Here is a 14,920-nt window from a genome sequence, read left to right as displayed (position 1 = left end):
CGTCTGAATTCCAAGTTGAATTATTGGAAACTGTCCACGTGGCCACTTCATGTGCCTCTCAAGATTGTCTAATGCATCCTTGTGGCTTATGTGCAATTTTACTTGCCTTTGTTATCCTGGCCTCAGTTGTGCTTGCAATCCCTCATGTCCAATATTTTAGAGCATTTTTTGGCGGACCTCGTCTAGCAAGAAGGGTCTTCAGCTTCTATTAAATATTTTGGACTTGAGATGTCATCTTCTAGCTCGGAAAGCTATGTTGTTGCCAGTTTTGGTGGAGCAGCAGCAACCATGGGCTCTCATGGTCACACATTTGTGTACGCACATTATCACCCCATCTTTTGGTCATTGGAAACCGACTTATTGGGGTGTTTTTGGGAAGCGTGAAGGACACATTCTTGGATGTCCCTTTACTTCTTCTCTAATTGTTGATTGGAAGGTTGTCACTCGCATTTGGCTTGGAATGGTCGATAATCCTCTGTGGGTAAGTCTCTTCGCTTGGAGAGTCTACATTGGAGCAGGGCCTTCGCTTCGACTTTGGTTCAACGGTCTCCTCGCCAAGCGTATTTTCTTTCCCCTAACACAGACAACATTTTTGGGGATTCTCTCCTTAGCGTTTTCAGCAGCAGATTCGGCCTAGCATTTTTCATCAATAGCAAATTCAGCCTGGCGTTTTTCAGTTTGCAGACCTAGCCTAGCGTTTGCAGATTCCGGCATCAGATCAGCCAAGCACTTCAGCGTTTTCAGTTTTCAGCATTCTTTCATTGCAGATTAGCCCTTAGCCTCGCAGATCTCACCTACCCGCAGTAGATCCTCGCCATACCGTCAAGTCAGCCAACGTTTTTAGATTCAGCCCAGGGCTGAAAAGCTAAAATCTGCAAACTTCTGACTTTCTGTTGATTACTGACACTGTGTCGGCGAGGACGGCGATGGCGACGACGCGAGGACGATGCGCTGAAAACGCAGATGCTGAAATCTGCGGACGGCCCTATCATTGTCGTCGACATCATCGGCAAGTCCATTGCATCTAGACCATTGTACCAAATTTGTGCAATCTATAGCATAGACCTCTCTCGCCATAGAGAGGGGGGCCCTTGGAGGAGGATTTGAGAACCGTCTGGTGTCGTATTCTTCTCTCTCTCTCTCTCTCTCTCTCTCTCTCTCTCTCTCTCTCTCTCTCTCTCTCTCTCTCAGCACCTTCATTCATAGTAGCATTCACTTTGTTTGTGATCATTGAACTCTCTCACTAAAGGAACGGAAGGCTCCCCCTTCAGTAAGTAAAAGGAACTGTACCCTTGAGCACAGTTCAGAGCACTCATCTTGAGCAAAGTCAACATTCACTTCCGCTGCACCTTTCAACTGGTTTCAATGCTTCGTGTTTTACTTCCGGGTGGAGTAGTGAGAAATGCTTGCACATACTCATGGCCCGGACCCTTGTGTTTATTTGCGGGGGGAGTATTGAATGTTTGAAAAGTGTTGTTTTTACTCATGGCCCGAACCCTTGTGGTTTTTACGGGGGGAGTATTGTTGTTGTTTACTCATGGCCCAAACCTGGATGGTTATTTACAAGGAGAGTATTAAGGAGTCTGAGCGGTGGTAACTCTCAACACCTCCAAACGACGCAGGCTGCAGTCTGGGGGGGCGTTTGGTTGTAAAAGGCCTCTGTATCTCATGGCCCGGACCTTTTTAGGTTATTTGCAGGAAAAGTGATGAGGGAATCGTTGAACAGTTCATGGCCTGCACCAAGATGGTTATTTGCGGGGGGAGTGTTCATCGGCGGCTTTATGTTTCTATGTCTTGTAACATGCATATGTGAGGACTTGTGTTGCATTGTGATGTGCCAACCACTAAATACTCCTTACCAGATGAGATTTTAACTTCCACAAGGAGGTGCAGAGAATGGAGTACCGGTGTAGTATTGAGTTCAAGCAATATAAAGAAATACCAAAAGGGGCGCCAAGGTTTGGGGCCAGTGCTCTCTTGGGGTGGAGCTCCACCACTCCGTCTCGTGTGTCGTGCACTCTATCTCTTCCAGTTCAATTGTTATTGAATTGCTAAAAGTCGGTTCAGTCTATTCTTTTCCGTTGGCATGTGGTGTCGTCCGGTGACAGTAACGCACGTGCAGAGTGACTCCCCAACAGTTGTACTTTGTGGATTGAACACTATAAAAGAAATACCGAAAGAGGCACAAGACTTTGGAGCCAATGCATCTAGAGGTGGAACTCCGTCGAGTCGAGTCTCGACTACAATTGTTTCACAATTCGTGTTATTGTAATCACTTCAAGTGAGTGATCGAACAGAAACGCAGAGATAATTGTAACTTGAACACTTGGCAGTACTTCAAAACAACTCATAAAAGAGAAGAGAGAGAATCCATGCGAGACACTAAGTGGCGAAGTTCCACCTTTAGAAGGCACTCGCCCCAAAGACTAGCGCCCTTTTGGTATTTGTTTATTATTTCACTTCGCAAAGTACTACTCCCAAGGGCCCAACTCTCTCCGAGACTCTGCGTCCAAAATTCAAATGCTCTCTGAGGAGTGGCCCTTTGGGCATTTAAAAACTTACAAGGGATGCCCAAAAGGAGAGCCTCAAAAGCATGAGATTCAAAAGCACTTGCTCCTAAAGGCATATGCATCCAAAAGCTCACATAAAAACCTACCCCTTGCTACCAGCACAAAATTGTGAGTGCACGTGTGCGGAAGTGTGTGTGTGTGTGTGTGTGTGTGTGTGAGTGAGTGTGAGTGAGAGAGAGAGAGAGAGAGAGAGAGAGAGAGAGAGAGAGAGAGAGAGAGAGAGAGAGAGAGAGAGAGAGAGAGAGAGAGAGAGAGAAGAAGAAGAAGAAGAGAGTTTTAACGTCATAGGAAACTATCCCAAGAGACCTTAAAGATCTAGCCGACGAGGAGTTAAACTCAAGACCTGTTATTCAAGAGGGAGAGAGACAAATGCAAGGTGTGAGGAGGCGGTGATCAACCCCCCATGACTACCATCAACCACAAGACCTACAGATACAACCTATGTCAAATAATCTGTAGGTACCCCCCTGGCCCCATATATAGGAGCCCAAGAGGAGGTAGGGCAATGCCAAATAAAAGGTCCCACGACCCAGCAAGAAAAGAATATAGGGCGGCCGGCCCAAAGTGGGCGGTCGGACAGTGTAGTGGGCGGCCAGCCCGGAGACATACTAGCCGTACATGCATGCCCTAGACCTGTGAAGCAGCAAAGTGGTGTAAGTCTAACACCCCTCTCGTGATTCTTAGCTTGTTGTCGCTCCTTGAGTAGCTGGAATATTGAAGTCCAACAATAACTCTATGTTCTTGTGCTTCGATTGGATTTGTTCTCGAGTCAAATCGGGCATGATACTTGTAGAACCAAGGCATGCCCAATAGAACATCACATCCTCCCAAATCCATAATGTAGGAGAGAACTGGATCTACAAATGTATGAACTAAAAGTGGAAGTGATCCAATCAATGGTGTCATGATGTGTAAGTCTCATAAACCATTTGTGCTTCGATCTGCATTCCATTGTCATATTCATCGACGCCTAATATTGCAGCTAACTATGGGGAGATAAATTTTGCATGGAGCTTGTGTAACGGGTTTTAGGGTTAGGGTTTTTGCGTCAAGGTCATAGATGCATCGGATCAATGCGTTCATTTGACCCGCCCCACACTCCCTTCCCTTAGAAAGGTGGTCCTGTCACGAGGCGGGCACCACGTGCCAATAGAAAAGAACAGATTCAACAGACTTTTAGCACTTCAATAACAACTGAACTGAAAGAGAGAGAGAGAGAGACGACACGCGACACGGAGTGGCGGAATTCCACCCCAAAGAGTATTGGCCCCAAACCTTGGCGCCCCTTTCGGTATTTCTTTATATTGCATCATCAAAGTAAAAGCCGGTACTCCAGACTCTGCACCTTCTCCAGGAAGCATGCCAGAGAATGAGCCCTAGCCTCATATTTAAAGGCCCTTGGCCTGAAAAAGCAGTTTATATGAAAAGCTTTCAAACTCAAAAGCTTCTCGTCCAAAAAACATAAAAAGTTTTCAAAAACTTCTGGTCCAAAAAGCAATGCCAAAAGCTGCCAACGCAATTTACGAAAATCCGTACAGCCTGCCACGTCATCAGCCAGTGCAAAACGCGGAAATCCGTACAGCCTGCCACATCATCATGTCAGCGCAATTTTCGGAATTTGTTTGCTGCCTTAGGGTTAGGGTTTCCAAAATTAGGGTTTCAGCAATTAGGGTTTCTGCTGTTAGGGTTTTCAGAATTAGGGTTTCTGCAATTAGGGTTAGGGTTTTCTGCACTCGGGCAACCACGTCCTCACTCTGTGACACTTCTTCTACTGCTTGTTCTTCTTAGGGTTTAGGCCCCTCGGCCGGCATCTGTAAGTTGGCTCCATTCTTTAGGCTTCGACACGTCAGCAGTTTGTTACATCTCGCCTTCTTGAAGAGAGTAATCGTCCGCGATTACAACATATCTGCAAAACAACTCAAGTTAGCTCAAAAATTTCCGAGGGACAATCAGTTTGCTCTTTTTATTAAGGAGTTAGCTTCTCCTTTCTGCTCTTTTGATCAAGGAGTTAGCTGCTCCTATCGGCTGTTTTGATCAAGGAGTTAGCTTCTCCTTTCGTCCAGATCGGAACTCTTGATATTCCGGCGTAGTAAAATTAGCCATCACACCCAGACCGTACTGATCTTCCTCGGGTGTCTTGATGCACTAAAATTACATACCCAGGCAATCTCATCCAATTAGGAATATTCAGTGGTTGGCACATCACAATGCAACACAAATGCTCACATATGCATGTTACAAGACATAGAAACATAAAGCCGCCGATGAACACTCCTCCCGCATAACCTAACAAGGTCCGGGCCGGGAGATATTCAACAACTCCCTCATCACTCCTCCCGCATAACCTAAAAAGGTCCGGGCCGGGAGATATAGAGGCCTTTTACAACCAAACGCACCTCAGACCGCAGCCTGCGTCGTTTGGAGGTGCTGAGAGTAACCACTGCTCAGACTTCTTAATACTCCTCCCGCATAACCATCCAGGTCCGGGCCGGGAGTCACAACAACAATTATTTTACAAGCATACAACCAAACACTCCCCAGGCATCGGCCTGCGTCGTACGGAGGTTTAAACAATACCAAAACAGTATTTACCACTTCTCCACCCGGGAGTAAACTCACCAATCATTGAAACCAGTATCAAACCAGAGTCAAACAATTCAAATCGGCACCAAAACAGGTTCAAAACAGATACCATCCATTTCAAACAAAGTTTCAAACAATACTTTCTTAAACAAAGTTCAAAAGTATCTAACTATAAAACAACTAGAGAGTTCATTCAGGCTTTTGTTCGGACAACCGAACTTTGAGGACGACTTGCTTGTCCTTCTACATCACAGTGATGGTTCGGTTCCAGACTTGGAGAGTCGCATCATTCTTGTCATGCCAAGGCATGCCTAATAGAGCGTCACAATTGCCCAACTTCATGATGTGGAAATCAGCTTTTCCATGATAATCTTGAATAGTCACTGGAAGAGCATCAATGAGCGGTACTACTTTCTGAGTTTGCCCTGTGGCTAGCTCAGCTTCAATTTCTCCACCCTCTGCATCATAATCAAAGTGCATCTGCTTTAAGAATTCTGGATGGATAAAGTTCTCTGTAGCTCCGGGGTCAAAGAAAATAAGGGCTTTGAAACCATTGACTTTGCCATATGCTCGACACAATTTGTTTGTACTCTCAAGGCGTATGCCATAAATATCAGGAACTAGTCCAATAGCGGGTCTAGCTCTCTCAGCAGGAGGTGGCGCCGGGGTTCTGTCGACCGATGGTGCGGGCGTCGGCCCCTCTGGTCTATCAGTGCGTTTGGGACAATTAGAATGATTGTGCCCTGTTTGAAAGCATCCAAAGCATTGGCCTTCTTGTAGTAAGGTGTCTCGTTGTTGAGGCGTCAAACGAAGCCTTTGCGGTTGATTTTCACGAAACTCTCGAGAATTTGTTCGTTGTTGCCGAGAGTTGTGGTTAGTGGCCGGAGATTCTTCTGTGGTAAACTCTAGCTTTCCCTTCATCAGTTTGTAGCCGACCGCGGCATGGTCCATAAGTTCTTGCATGGTAGAGACTTGCTTGGATAGACAATATTCCTGCAATGGTGATGGTAGTCCAATGGTGTATTGCTCGCATTGGGCCTCCAAGGGAACAAATCTAAAGAAGGACACCGGAAGGTACACATCGAGAAACCTTTGGTTATATTCGTCCATGGTTTCAGTGGCAAGCATTTTCAAGTTGCCCCATTCTGCCAAAATCCGCACTTCAAACATAGAAGTCATGTAACTACGTGCAAAAACTGTCTTGAAAGCTTGCCAGGTCCTTGGAGCATGCGGTTGTGTCGCGATTGAACTCCACCATTGCATAGCATTATCTTTAAGAAATCCCGCTGCTCGAGAAATCTTGGATTCTTCTGTATAGTTCCCTAAAGCATAGATGTTGTCGAATTGCTGTAGAAACTGCAATGCTTTCTTGCGATCTTTCACCCCAGAAAAAGTGAAAATTTTGATTGTCGTGCCACCATCCTTGAAATCTTTGGGTTGGTTAGGCGCATATGCCGAGTATGGATAATAAAGGTATCCATATGGGCTCCAACCATTGTACCCTGGTGGCGATGGTGGTGGAGGTGGTGGCAATGGCGGTGGCAAAGGCGGTTGCACTGGATCAGGGTCAGATGGCTGCACCATATTCCTGAAGACTCCCCCGATTGGAACAGACGGCTGAGAAGGTTGCCGATTAGAAGCTCTCGTACTTTCTGGTGCCGGAGGAGGAGGTACCACCTGGGGCAGCAGAGGGGGTAACATGAAGTTCAAAAATTGTTGAAAACTTTGCAGCATTGGAAGATTCTGCTGAGGATGGAGCAAAAGAATGTCGTGGAGTTCGTTGAGCAGGAACTGCAAATATTCTGCTGAATCCATGAATTCCAAGTATTGGGTTCTTAATTGGCTTATGCCCTGTAAGACACTGCGGTAAAGACAGGAGCGCGCCCGATGCGCGATGAAGTAAGGGTGGGAGTGGCTAGTAAGTCCGGGTTGGAGGGCGATGAAGTAAGGGTGGGAGTGGCTAGTAAGTCCGGGTTGGAGGGCGAAGATATCCTCGAATAAAGCTCTGTCTGCTCTTTAATAAGTCCGGGTTGGAGGGCGAAGATATCCTCGAATAAAGCTCTGTCTGCTCTTTAATAAGTCAGGGTTGGAGGGCGAAGATATCCTCGAATAAAGCTCTGTCTGCTCTTTAATAAGTCCGGGTTGGAGGGCGAAGATATCCTCGAATAAAGCTCTGTCTGCTCTTTTGTAGGACCGGTATGCTTTCAGAAAAGCACACACCTGATGCTCTGATACCACTGTCACGAGGCGGGCACCACGTGCCAATAGAAAAGAACAGACTAAACAGACTTTTAGCACTTCAATAACAACTGAACTGAAAGAGAGAGAGAGAGACGACACGCGACACGGAGTGGCGGAATTCCACCCCAAAGAGTATTGGCCCCAAACCTTGGCGCCCCTTTCGATATTTCTTTATATTGCATCATCAAAGTACAAGCCAGTACTCCAGACTCTGCACCTTCTCCAAGAAGCATGCCAAAGAATGAGCCCTAGCCTCATATTTAAAGGCCCTTGGCCTGAAAAAGCAGTTTATATGAAAAGCTTTCAAACTCAAAAGCTTCTCGTCCAAAAAACATAAAAAGTTTTCAAAAACTTCTGGTCCAAAAAGCAATGCCAAAAGCTGCCAACGCAATTTACAGAAATCCGTACAGCTTGCCACGTCATCAGCCAGTGCAAAACGCGGAAATCCGTACAGCCTGCCACGTCATCATGTCAGCGCAATCTTCGGAATTTGTCTGCTGCCTTAGGGTTAGGGTTTCCAGAATTAGGGTTTCAACAATTAGGGTTTTCAAAATTAGGGTTTTTGCAATTAGGGTTAGGGTTTTCTGCACTCGGGCAACCACGTCCTCACTCTGTGACACTTCTTCTACTGCTTGTTCTTCTTAGAGTTTAGGCCCCTCGGCCCGCATCTGTAAGTTGGCTCCATTCTTTAGGCTTCGACACGTCAGCAGTTTGTTACAGGTCCATACCAATCTCTTGATCAAAGCCGGAATCCATTGTGCAATGAGCAGATTTCTCTATGTGAATTTGCATTAAAGGCATCTGCATGATGGTAGAAACATCTGTGTGACCTTCGGGTCATGGACTAATTTGATTGAGTTTTGCAGGAACCGGTCGAGGCCTAAGGTCTATAAGAAATAGAAGAAACAGAAGAATTCCCAACTTAAAAAGTCCCACCGAGTGGCCCAAAGAAACTTAAGGGTTAGGAAATAATAATCCAAACCCCAACCAACTTAGTCGAGAGGCCTTAAACCCAAAAATCAAAAGCTTGAACTCCGAAGCTGATTTTTGCAAATCGCGCTGACCTGCCAGCTCGCACTGCTATACAAATTTCCGCAAACTGAGTTGTTAGCTTTTGACAATTTTCAGCGCTAGCTTTTGAATGCAGATGCTTTTGGGATTAAATACTTTTGTATCTTCTGCTTTTGGGGCTCTACTTTTGGACATCCCTTGTAAGTTTACAAGTGTCTAGAGGGCCACTCTTCTGTAGAGCATCTGGACGCAGAGTCTCGGAGAGAGTTGGACCCTTGGGAGTTGTACTTTGCAAAGTGTATAATAAAGAAATGCCGAAAGGGACGACAGTTTTTAGGGCTGGTGCATCTTTGCTCAAAACTCCGCCGAGTTGTATCATCTACTCTCTCCTTCTTTCACAGTTATTCACGTGTTTTGAAGTGCTAAAGTGTTGCCAAGGGTGTAGATTGCAGTTATCTCTCTGTTTCCAATCGGTCAGATGTAAGTCAAATCTTGTGTCAATCGACTTCTCAAGTTTACTGAAGGTCCTCTATATGTGAAACACGTACCAACTCCAAACTAAAGTATGCAAGAGGTAGCGGAAGCTTGCCAACCCTATTCTCAAGTCAACAATGAAGGTTAAAGCAGACCTAGAGTTGTAAAGAATTCTAATCCTTCCACCTCTTCAAAGGAGCCTTAGAGAGCAGTGGAGCACCAAGTCATTAAATTGATGAAGCAAAGGAAGCATTCACACAAGGGACGACAATCTACATCTTTTCCGAGGAGACACATTAGCCCTACAAGTATGCTCTAGACCAAGGCAAAGCAACAGGAGTGTTGAATACTCTAAAGTAAGGCATGAGTTTGTTGCAAGGTTAGAAAGGGTGAGGGTAGACTCGGAAGGTAACAATCCAGCAGATCGAGAGGCTAGAAGAGCAGCTACACTGCCATCCAAGCCAATCTTCGGGCCACTCCAAATGCAAGGTATCATGCATGATCTCCTATATCCTATAGGTTCCAAAACACTAAAGCCACACTCCAATTTGTAGACCGAGGAAATTAACTTGCCCAGAAGGGATCACAGATCCTCCTCCTAAGTCCATGATAATGATCCTTTGTAGACAAGGGATCTGGATTGCAAAGGTCAAAGTGGTGAGTCTCCATCCGCCCAAAGTGGTGGTGTCATTTGTGGAAACCTCGTGATTCCATATGCCGCTATCACGTTCATCTCTCATGTGTCCTCCTCTAGCAAGTTCACGTGTGTCCAAAACAATCCCAAGTCAAAACCCCCTCTGGTATGTGGCACCGCCGAGAAAGGTCTGGGATGAATTGATCTCCCAAAGATCATATGTACATAGATGATCAAGGTGAAGCCGAGGCTACCGTATAATGCCACAGTCACCAATAGACCACACGGACCACCACCAATCTACCGGTCCACCTGATGGTGTCAGGTCAAGAGGTAGCACCCCCAATGCACAAAACGCAGGCCAATAAGCTGTTGCCCACCCAACAATGCAACTTCGAGGAGCAGCTAAAATGTGGATTTCACCGTGCTCGTACACCCCCGCTAGGTATGAGAGTGGTGTAGAGGGTCGAAGAAGGGTAATGTTATGTGTGCACAGCCACTGGAGCGCTGAAAACAGAGGAAAGACAGCATTCATAGTGATTCCATAAGTATCCACCAATCTTATAATGATCATAAGCTCTATCAAATCACAGTTGTGATAGTAGAAGAAATTAATCCATCCAGAACCTTGGACCTCAAAGAAAAGATAGTATCTTCAAGAACCAGCTTTATTCAAATTCAGAAGAAAGCTGAATAAACCTGCTTTTTACTGTGGATGTATCATGCATGATCTCCTATATCCTATAGGTTCCAAAACACTAAAGCCACACTCCAATTTGTAGACCGAGGCAATTAACTTGCCCCAGAAGGGATCACAGATCCTCTTCCTAAGTCCATGATAATGATCCTTTGTAGACAAGGGATCTGGCTTGCAAAGGTCAAGGCGGTGAGTCTCCATCCCCCCAAAGTGGTGGTGTCATTTGTGGAAACCTCGTGATTCCATATGCCGCTCTCACGTTCATCTCTCATGTGTCCTGCTCTAACAAGTTCACGTGTGTCCAAAACAATCCCAAGTCAAAACCCCCTCTGGTATGTGGCACCGCCGAGAAAGGTCTGGAATGAATTGATCTCCCAAAGATCATATGCACATAGATGATCAAGGTGAAGCCGAGGCTACCATATATTGCCACAGTCACCAATAGACCACACGGACCACCACCAGTCCACCGGTTCACCTAAATCAGATGTTTAGACGCATGGCAACAGCCGTAAGATTGATCCAGTAGCCAAGTTGCTACTGATTAGGCAAATCTAAGACAAAGAAGAAGAACGTGCCTGTTAACAAATGATAAATAACCAAAAAATCTTACTGAAACGCAAAATGTAAAACGGACAAGTGCACATGCATCAAGCATGTGCAGATGATCGCATAGGCGTGTGCACGAGAAATGTGCTTGTGGGTATGAGGACTCTGCGGTAAAAACCGGTGTTTAGAGGGCAGGGAAAAAGATAGTTTGTGTACCTCTTTAAGTTCTTCGGTGACTGCTGCAGAGCCATGGCTGAAGAGTGAAAGCCATAGCAAAGACGCAAAGGTAGCACAAAAGAGAACATTCCCCCCCGCCATTGCCACTCGCGAGTCGCCAGTCGGGCACAAAAATTTCGTTAACAAGGGAACGGTAGAGTGGACAACGTGTTTCCAGGTATTTGATTGGCCCATTCGCCGGGCTATAAGGTCCGTGTCAAATCCAATAAAACATTAACACTAAGTTTGTGCTTGAGCCACTTAAGTGGCTTGGCACCTCATTCTATAAGATTGTCTATTTTTCGAAAAACCCAGATCACAGGATATCATTGAGATCTTATGACGTAGAGTAAAATTTTAGTATACCGTTTATCCCAAAAAAAAATGTAAAATTAAAAACATTAGTTTTTTAAAAATTGTAAGAAACCTCAAAAGTGGTTTTTAAATTTAACAGCATACATATTTTTGAGGCCTAAAACAAGTCAATAGTTTTTTTTTCTAAAAATAGTATATGCATAGATTCTCATTGCATACATGTCCATGTATTTTTTTAAAAAAAATTCAATGTGCTTTTGAAAGTTTTTAAGGGGTCTACAAGGGATATCAAAAAAATTGAGCGATTTTTGTTTGATTGTACTTAAAAGATGGCTCTTAGAAAATAACAATTTTACATAAAATTATTTGTTTCTATTTTTTTTCAACTCCCTACATGCCTTGAGAACAAATCCTTGAAAGATATTGATGAGGTTTTTGCAGTCTGTGAGAACAAGAATTTACAAAAAGTTGCTTATCTACTAACATAATATGGCGGCCGTGGTTGCCCTTTCCACGTGTCATCTTCTACAATATGAAGGCTACATCCAAAAAAGAGAGATGCGAACGAATATTTTCGAGCTGCTTGGTGTCGGCTGCACAAATGAATATTTTCCAGCTGCGTGGTGGCGGCTCTGCAAGGCTTTTAAGGCTTTCAAGCTCATTTAGTTGCTCGGTGACGAACAAAACTCGAACTCCTTGCTCACTCATATTTCGTGCTCAGAGAGAGAGAGAGAGAGAGAGAGAGAGAGAGAGAGAGAGAGAGAGAGAGAGAGAGAGAGCCAAACGCAGAGACACAGGTATTCCCTTCCCTTGCTCATATCCCACAAATGGAAAGCTTTCTTCTCGCAGCTCAAGCGCTGCCATATTGGCTTCCCACAACTCGAGAGGAGCTCAACTCTCATGTGCCTTCCCTTCCTTTTTTAATTGAATCGGATGGTGAAGGGGACGACCCATGAGAGCCTAGCTAATGGGAAGGGAGAAGGCGCTACTTTTGGGCGCAATGAATAAGCCTCAACAGATGGCGTCGTCGTGGGTGAAGACACCATAAGGACAAGCCTGGCACTAGATGACGTGGTTACTACCAATGCATCGAGATCTTTCTTCTTGCAGCTCAAGCGCTTGCATATTGGCTTCCCACAACTCGAGAGGAGCTCAACTCTGTGCCTTCCCTTCCTTTTATAGTTGAATCGGATGGTGAAGGGGACGACCCATGAGAGCCTAGCTAATGGGAAGGGAGAAGGTGCTACTTTTGGGCGCAATGAATTAGCCTCAACAGATGGCGTCGTCGTGGGTGAAGACACCATAGGGACAAGCCTGGCACTAAATGACGAGGTTACTGCCAATGCATTAGAGGCATTGATGCAACAACGGGTGTTACTATTGCTGCTGTGAATTAGCCTCAACAGATGATGCCGTCTTGAGTGAAGACGCCATAGGGACAAACCTGGCACTAGATGATGGGGTTACTGCCGATGCATTAGAGGCAATAAAGGGTGTTACTATTGATGCTGCTTTGATGTAGCAAAAGCGTGCAAAGCATAAGGTCTATATCCTCCTGTGTCTTAGAATTTCTCTCTCTCTCTCTCTCTCTCTCTCTCTCTCTCTCTCTCTCTCTCTCTCTCTCTCTCTCTCTCTCTCTCTCTCTCTCTCTCTCTCTCTCTCTCTCTCTCTCTCTCTCTCTCTCTCTCACACACACACACACACACACACACACACACACACACACACACACATGTCCGGCAAACCGAGCTCCACCTGCACCTAATACTCCAGACGTGAGGGTTCATAAGCCTTGGAGACCGAGAATGCACACTGCAGGCGCCGAGAAACTAATAAAATAGATAATGAGTTTGGAAATAGCTGTTGTTTGTGGGTGTTGTCCAGCAGTTCAATCCGTGCAAGTTCTACATACAGTGATGATGAAGGGAGAGAATTGGGATTAATGTGAGTAGTATGCAACTGGTGCGCACATGCAAACATCTGAATGGCAACCTGAGACATGGTCATATAGACTCATGCCGACCAAATGTAGTACATGCTACCCCCATTGTAGCGGCTCTGATGCTCCTGCATATTGATCTCTCTCTCTCTCTCTCTCTCTCTCTCTCTCTCTCTCTCTCTCTCTCTCTCTCTCTCTCTCTCTCTCTCTCTCTCTCTCTCTCTCGCCAAGCAGGTACGATCACCTGCAAGCAGCAAATCTCTCTTGCTCTCTCTCTACTCGATATTCTTGCATTTTTATATACAAATGGACATGGCTTAGTGGTTGATGAGATGGTGGTAGTATTATAGGAGCAGATAATGCAAGGAAATGTGCAAGAGCAGACACTACATGACAATTGGCCGGTACAAGAGAAGGAGATGAAAGATCGTGTGCCCATGACAATCAAGCAGTTGGGTAGCTCACCACAATGGGACATGGCCTGTGGTGTCAAGCACCTCTTTTATTCTTACGACATTGCTACGGTACCTTACAGCTACAGATGATTGTAGGCAAAAGGTTGTTAGCCCTGCACATAATTGTAGTTAGCTAGAGATCAGTCTCATCGGCTAAGTTTGAGCGTGAGAGAGAGAGAGAGAGAGAGAGAGAGAGAGAGAGAGAGAGAGAGAGGACAAGGGAATTAAAAACTCAGCACCACGCTTATGTAATTAGCTGCCTTTGGTATGTATGTTAAATGTGGTTGTACTTTCAAGCATGCAATCTCCTAAAATGCAACCAATATGGCCAACATGGCAAGGCGAGGAAGATTCTTAGCAAATGAGAAGTGAGCATTTCTTGAGCGAGTGATTTTCTCCAAAGGTAGGTAACCGCATCTATATGCATTTGAACAGATGGACATTATGCAAGAGGTTGACACAAGCAAGAAATATCATGATGAGACAGGAGAGTTTGTTGGGAAAAATTTGGTGTGCCTTTAAATTTTGTGTCAACAAGGTGGTTTGTTGATTTAATGAATCACTTACCTTCATCATTCAAGAAGAGCAAGAAGGGGGGTTAACTTCCTTAGAAGAGTTGAATGGTCTATGAGACTAGAATAGGAAGAAGGGGGGGGGGGGAGAAATGAAATGTTATATTAACGTCTTCAAACGGCCAAAATGACGTATGAGACCAAACTGTTACAATATTGTGAATCTAATACCATGTCTGGGTACAAAAAGACTGGAACAAAAATACTACTACTACTACTAGATTTCATCCTCATTTGCATTCTGATAGATAGATATATATATATATATATATATATATATATATATATATATATATATATATATATAGATATATATAGAGAGAGAGAGAGAGAGAGAGAGAGAGAGAGAGAGATTTTTTATTTGTTCATTTAATTGAATCTTTTATTCAATTCAATTTATGAGAGAGAAAGAGAGAAGTAGACACAGACAGGTAGGAGAAAGGATAAAAGAGAGGGAGTGAACCAAGTCAAGAAAAGGCTTGAAGTTGAATGAGCACCCACTCACTATACACGTTGAGCCATGATGCTAGCATTGAGACTATTAGTCATGAAGAACTCTAACGAGTTTTGAAATGAAAGCATGATACCCAAGAGGGCATTTGAATAATCAACATCTTATTCTTAATAATAAGATACCACCCCTGGGTGTTCTATACATCATGCC

At 44.7% G+C, this 14,920-nt stretch overlaps 1 protein-coding gene across 1 annotated transcript in view; it reads right to left on the bottom strand.

Moving 5' to 3' along the window:
• SDF2 (stromal cell-derived factor 2-like protein precursor) overlaps nt 1-11,139 on the bottom strand; it is a 31,751-nt gene extending 20,612 nt beyond the window's left edge. Inside the window, exon 1 of the mRNA XM_086522821.1 lies at nt 10,976-11,139. Within this exon, the coding sequence (XP_086378947.1) occupies nt 10,976-11,077 (102 nt within the window). The 5' untranslated portion in view covers nt 11,078-11,139. The remainder of the gene's footprint in view (nt 1-10,975) is intronic.
• Between the last annotated feature and the right edge of the window lie 3,781 nt (nt 11,140-14,920).

The sequence above is a fragment of the Adiantum capillus-veneris genome, chromosome 11 (genome assembly GCF_014529385.1).
Source record: "Adiantum capillus-veneris isolate H3 chromosome 11, ASM1452938v2, whole genome shotgun sequence".
NCBI classification, from domain to species: Eukaryota; Viridiplantae; Streptophyta; class Polypodiopsida; order Polypodiales; family Pteridaceae; genus Adiantum; species Adiantum capillus-veneris.
The sequence above is the reverse complement of the archived record's forward strand: the minus strand, read 5'-3'. Positions and strand labels throughout refer to the sequence as shown.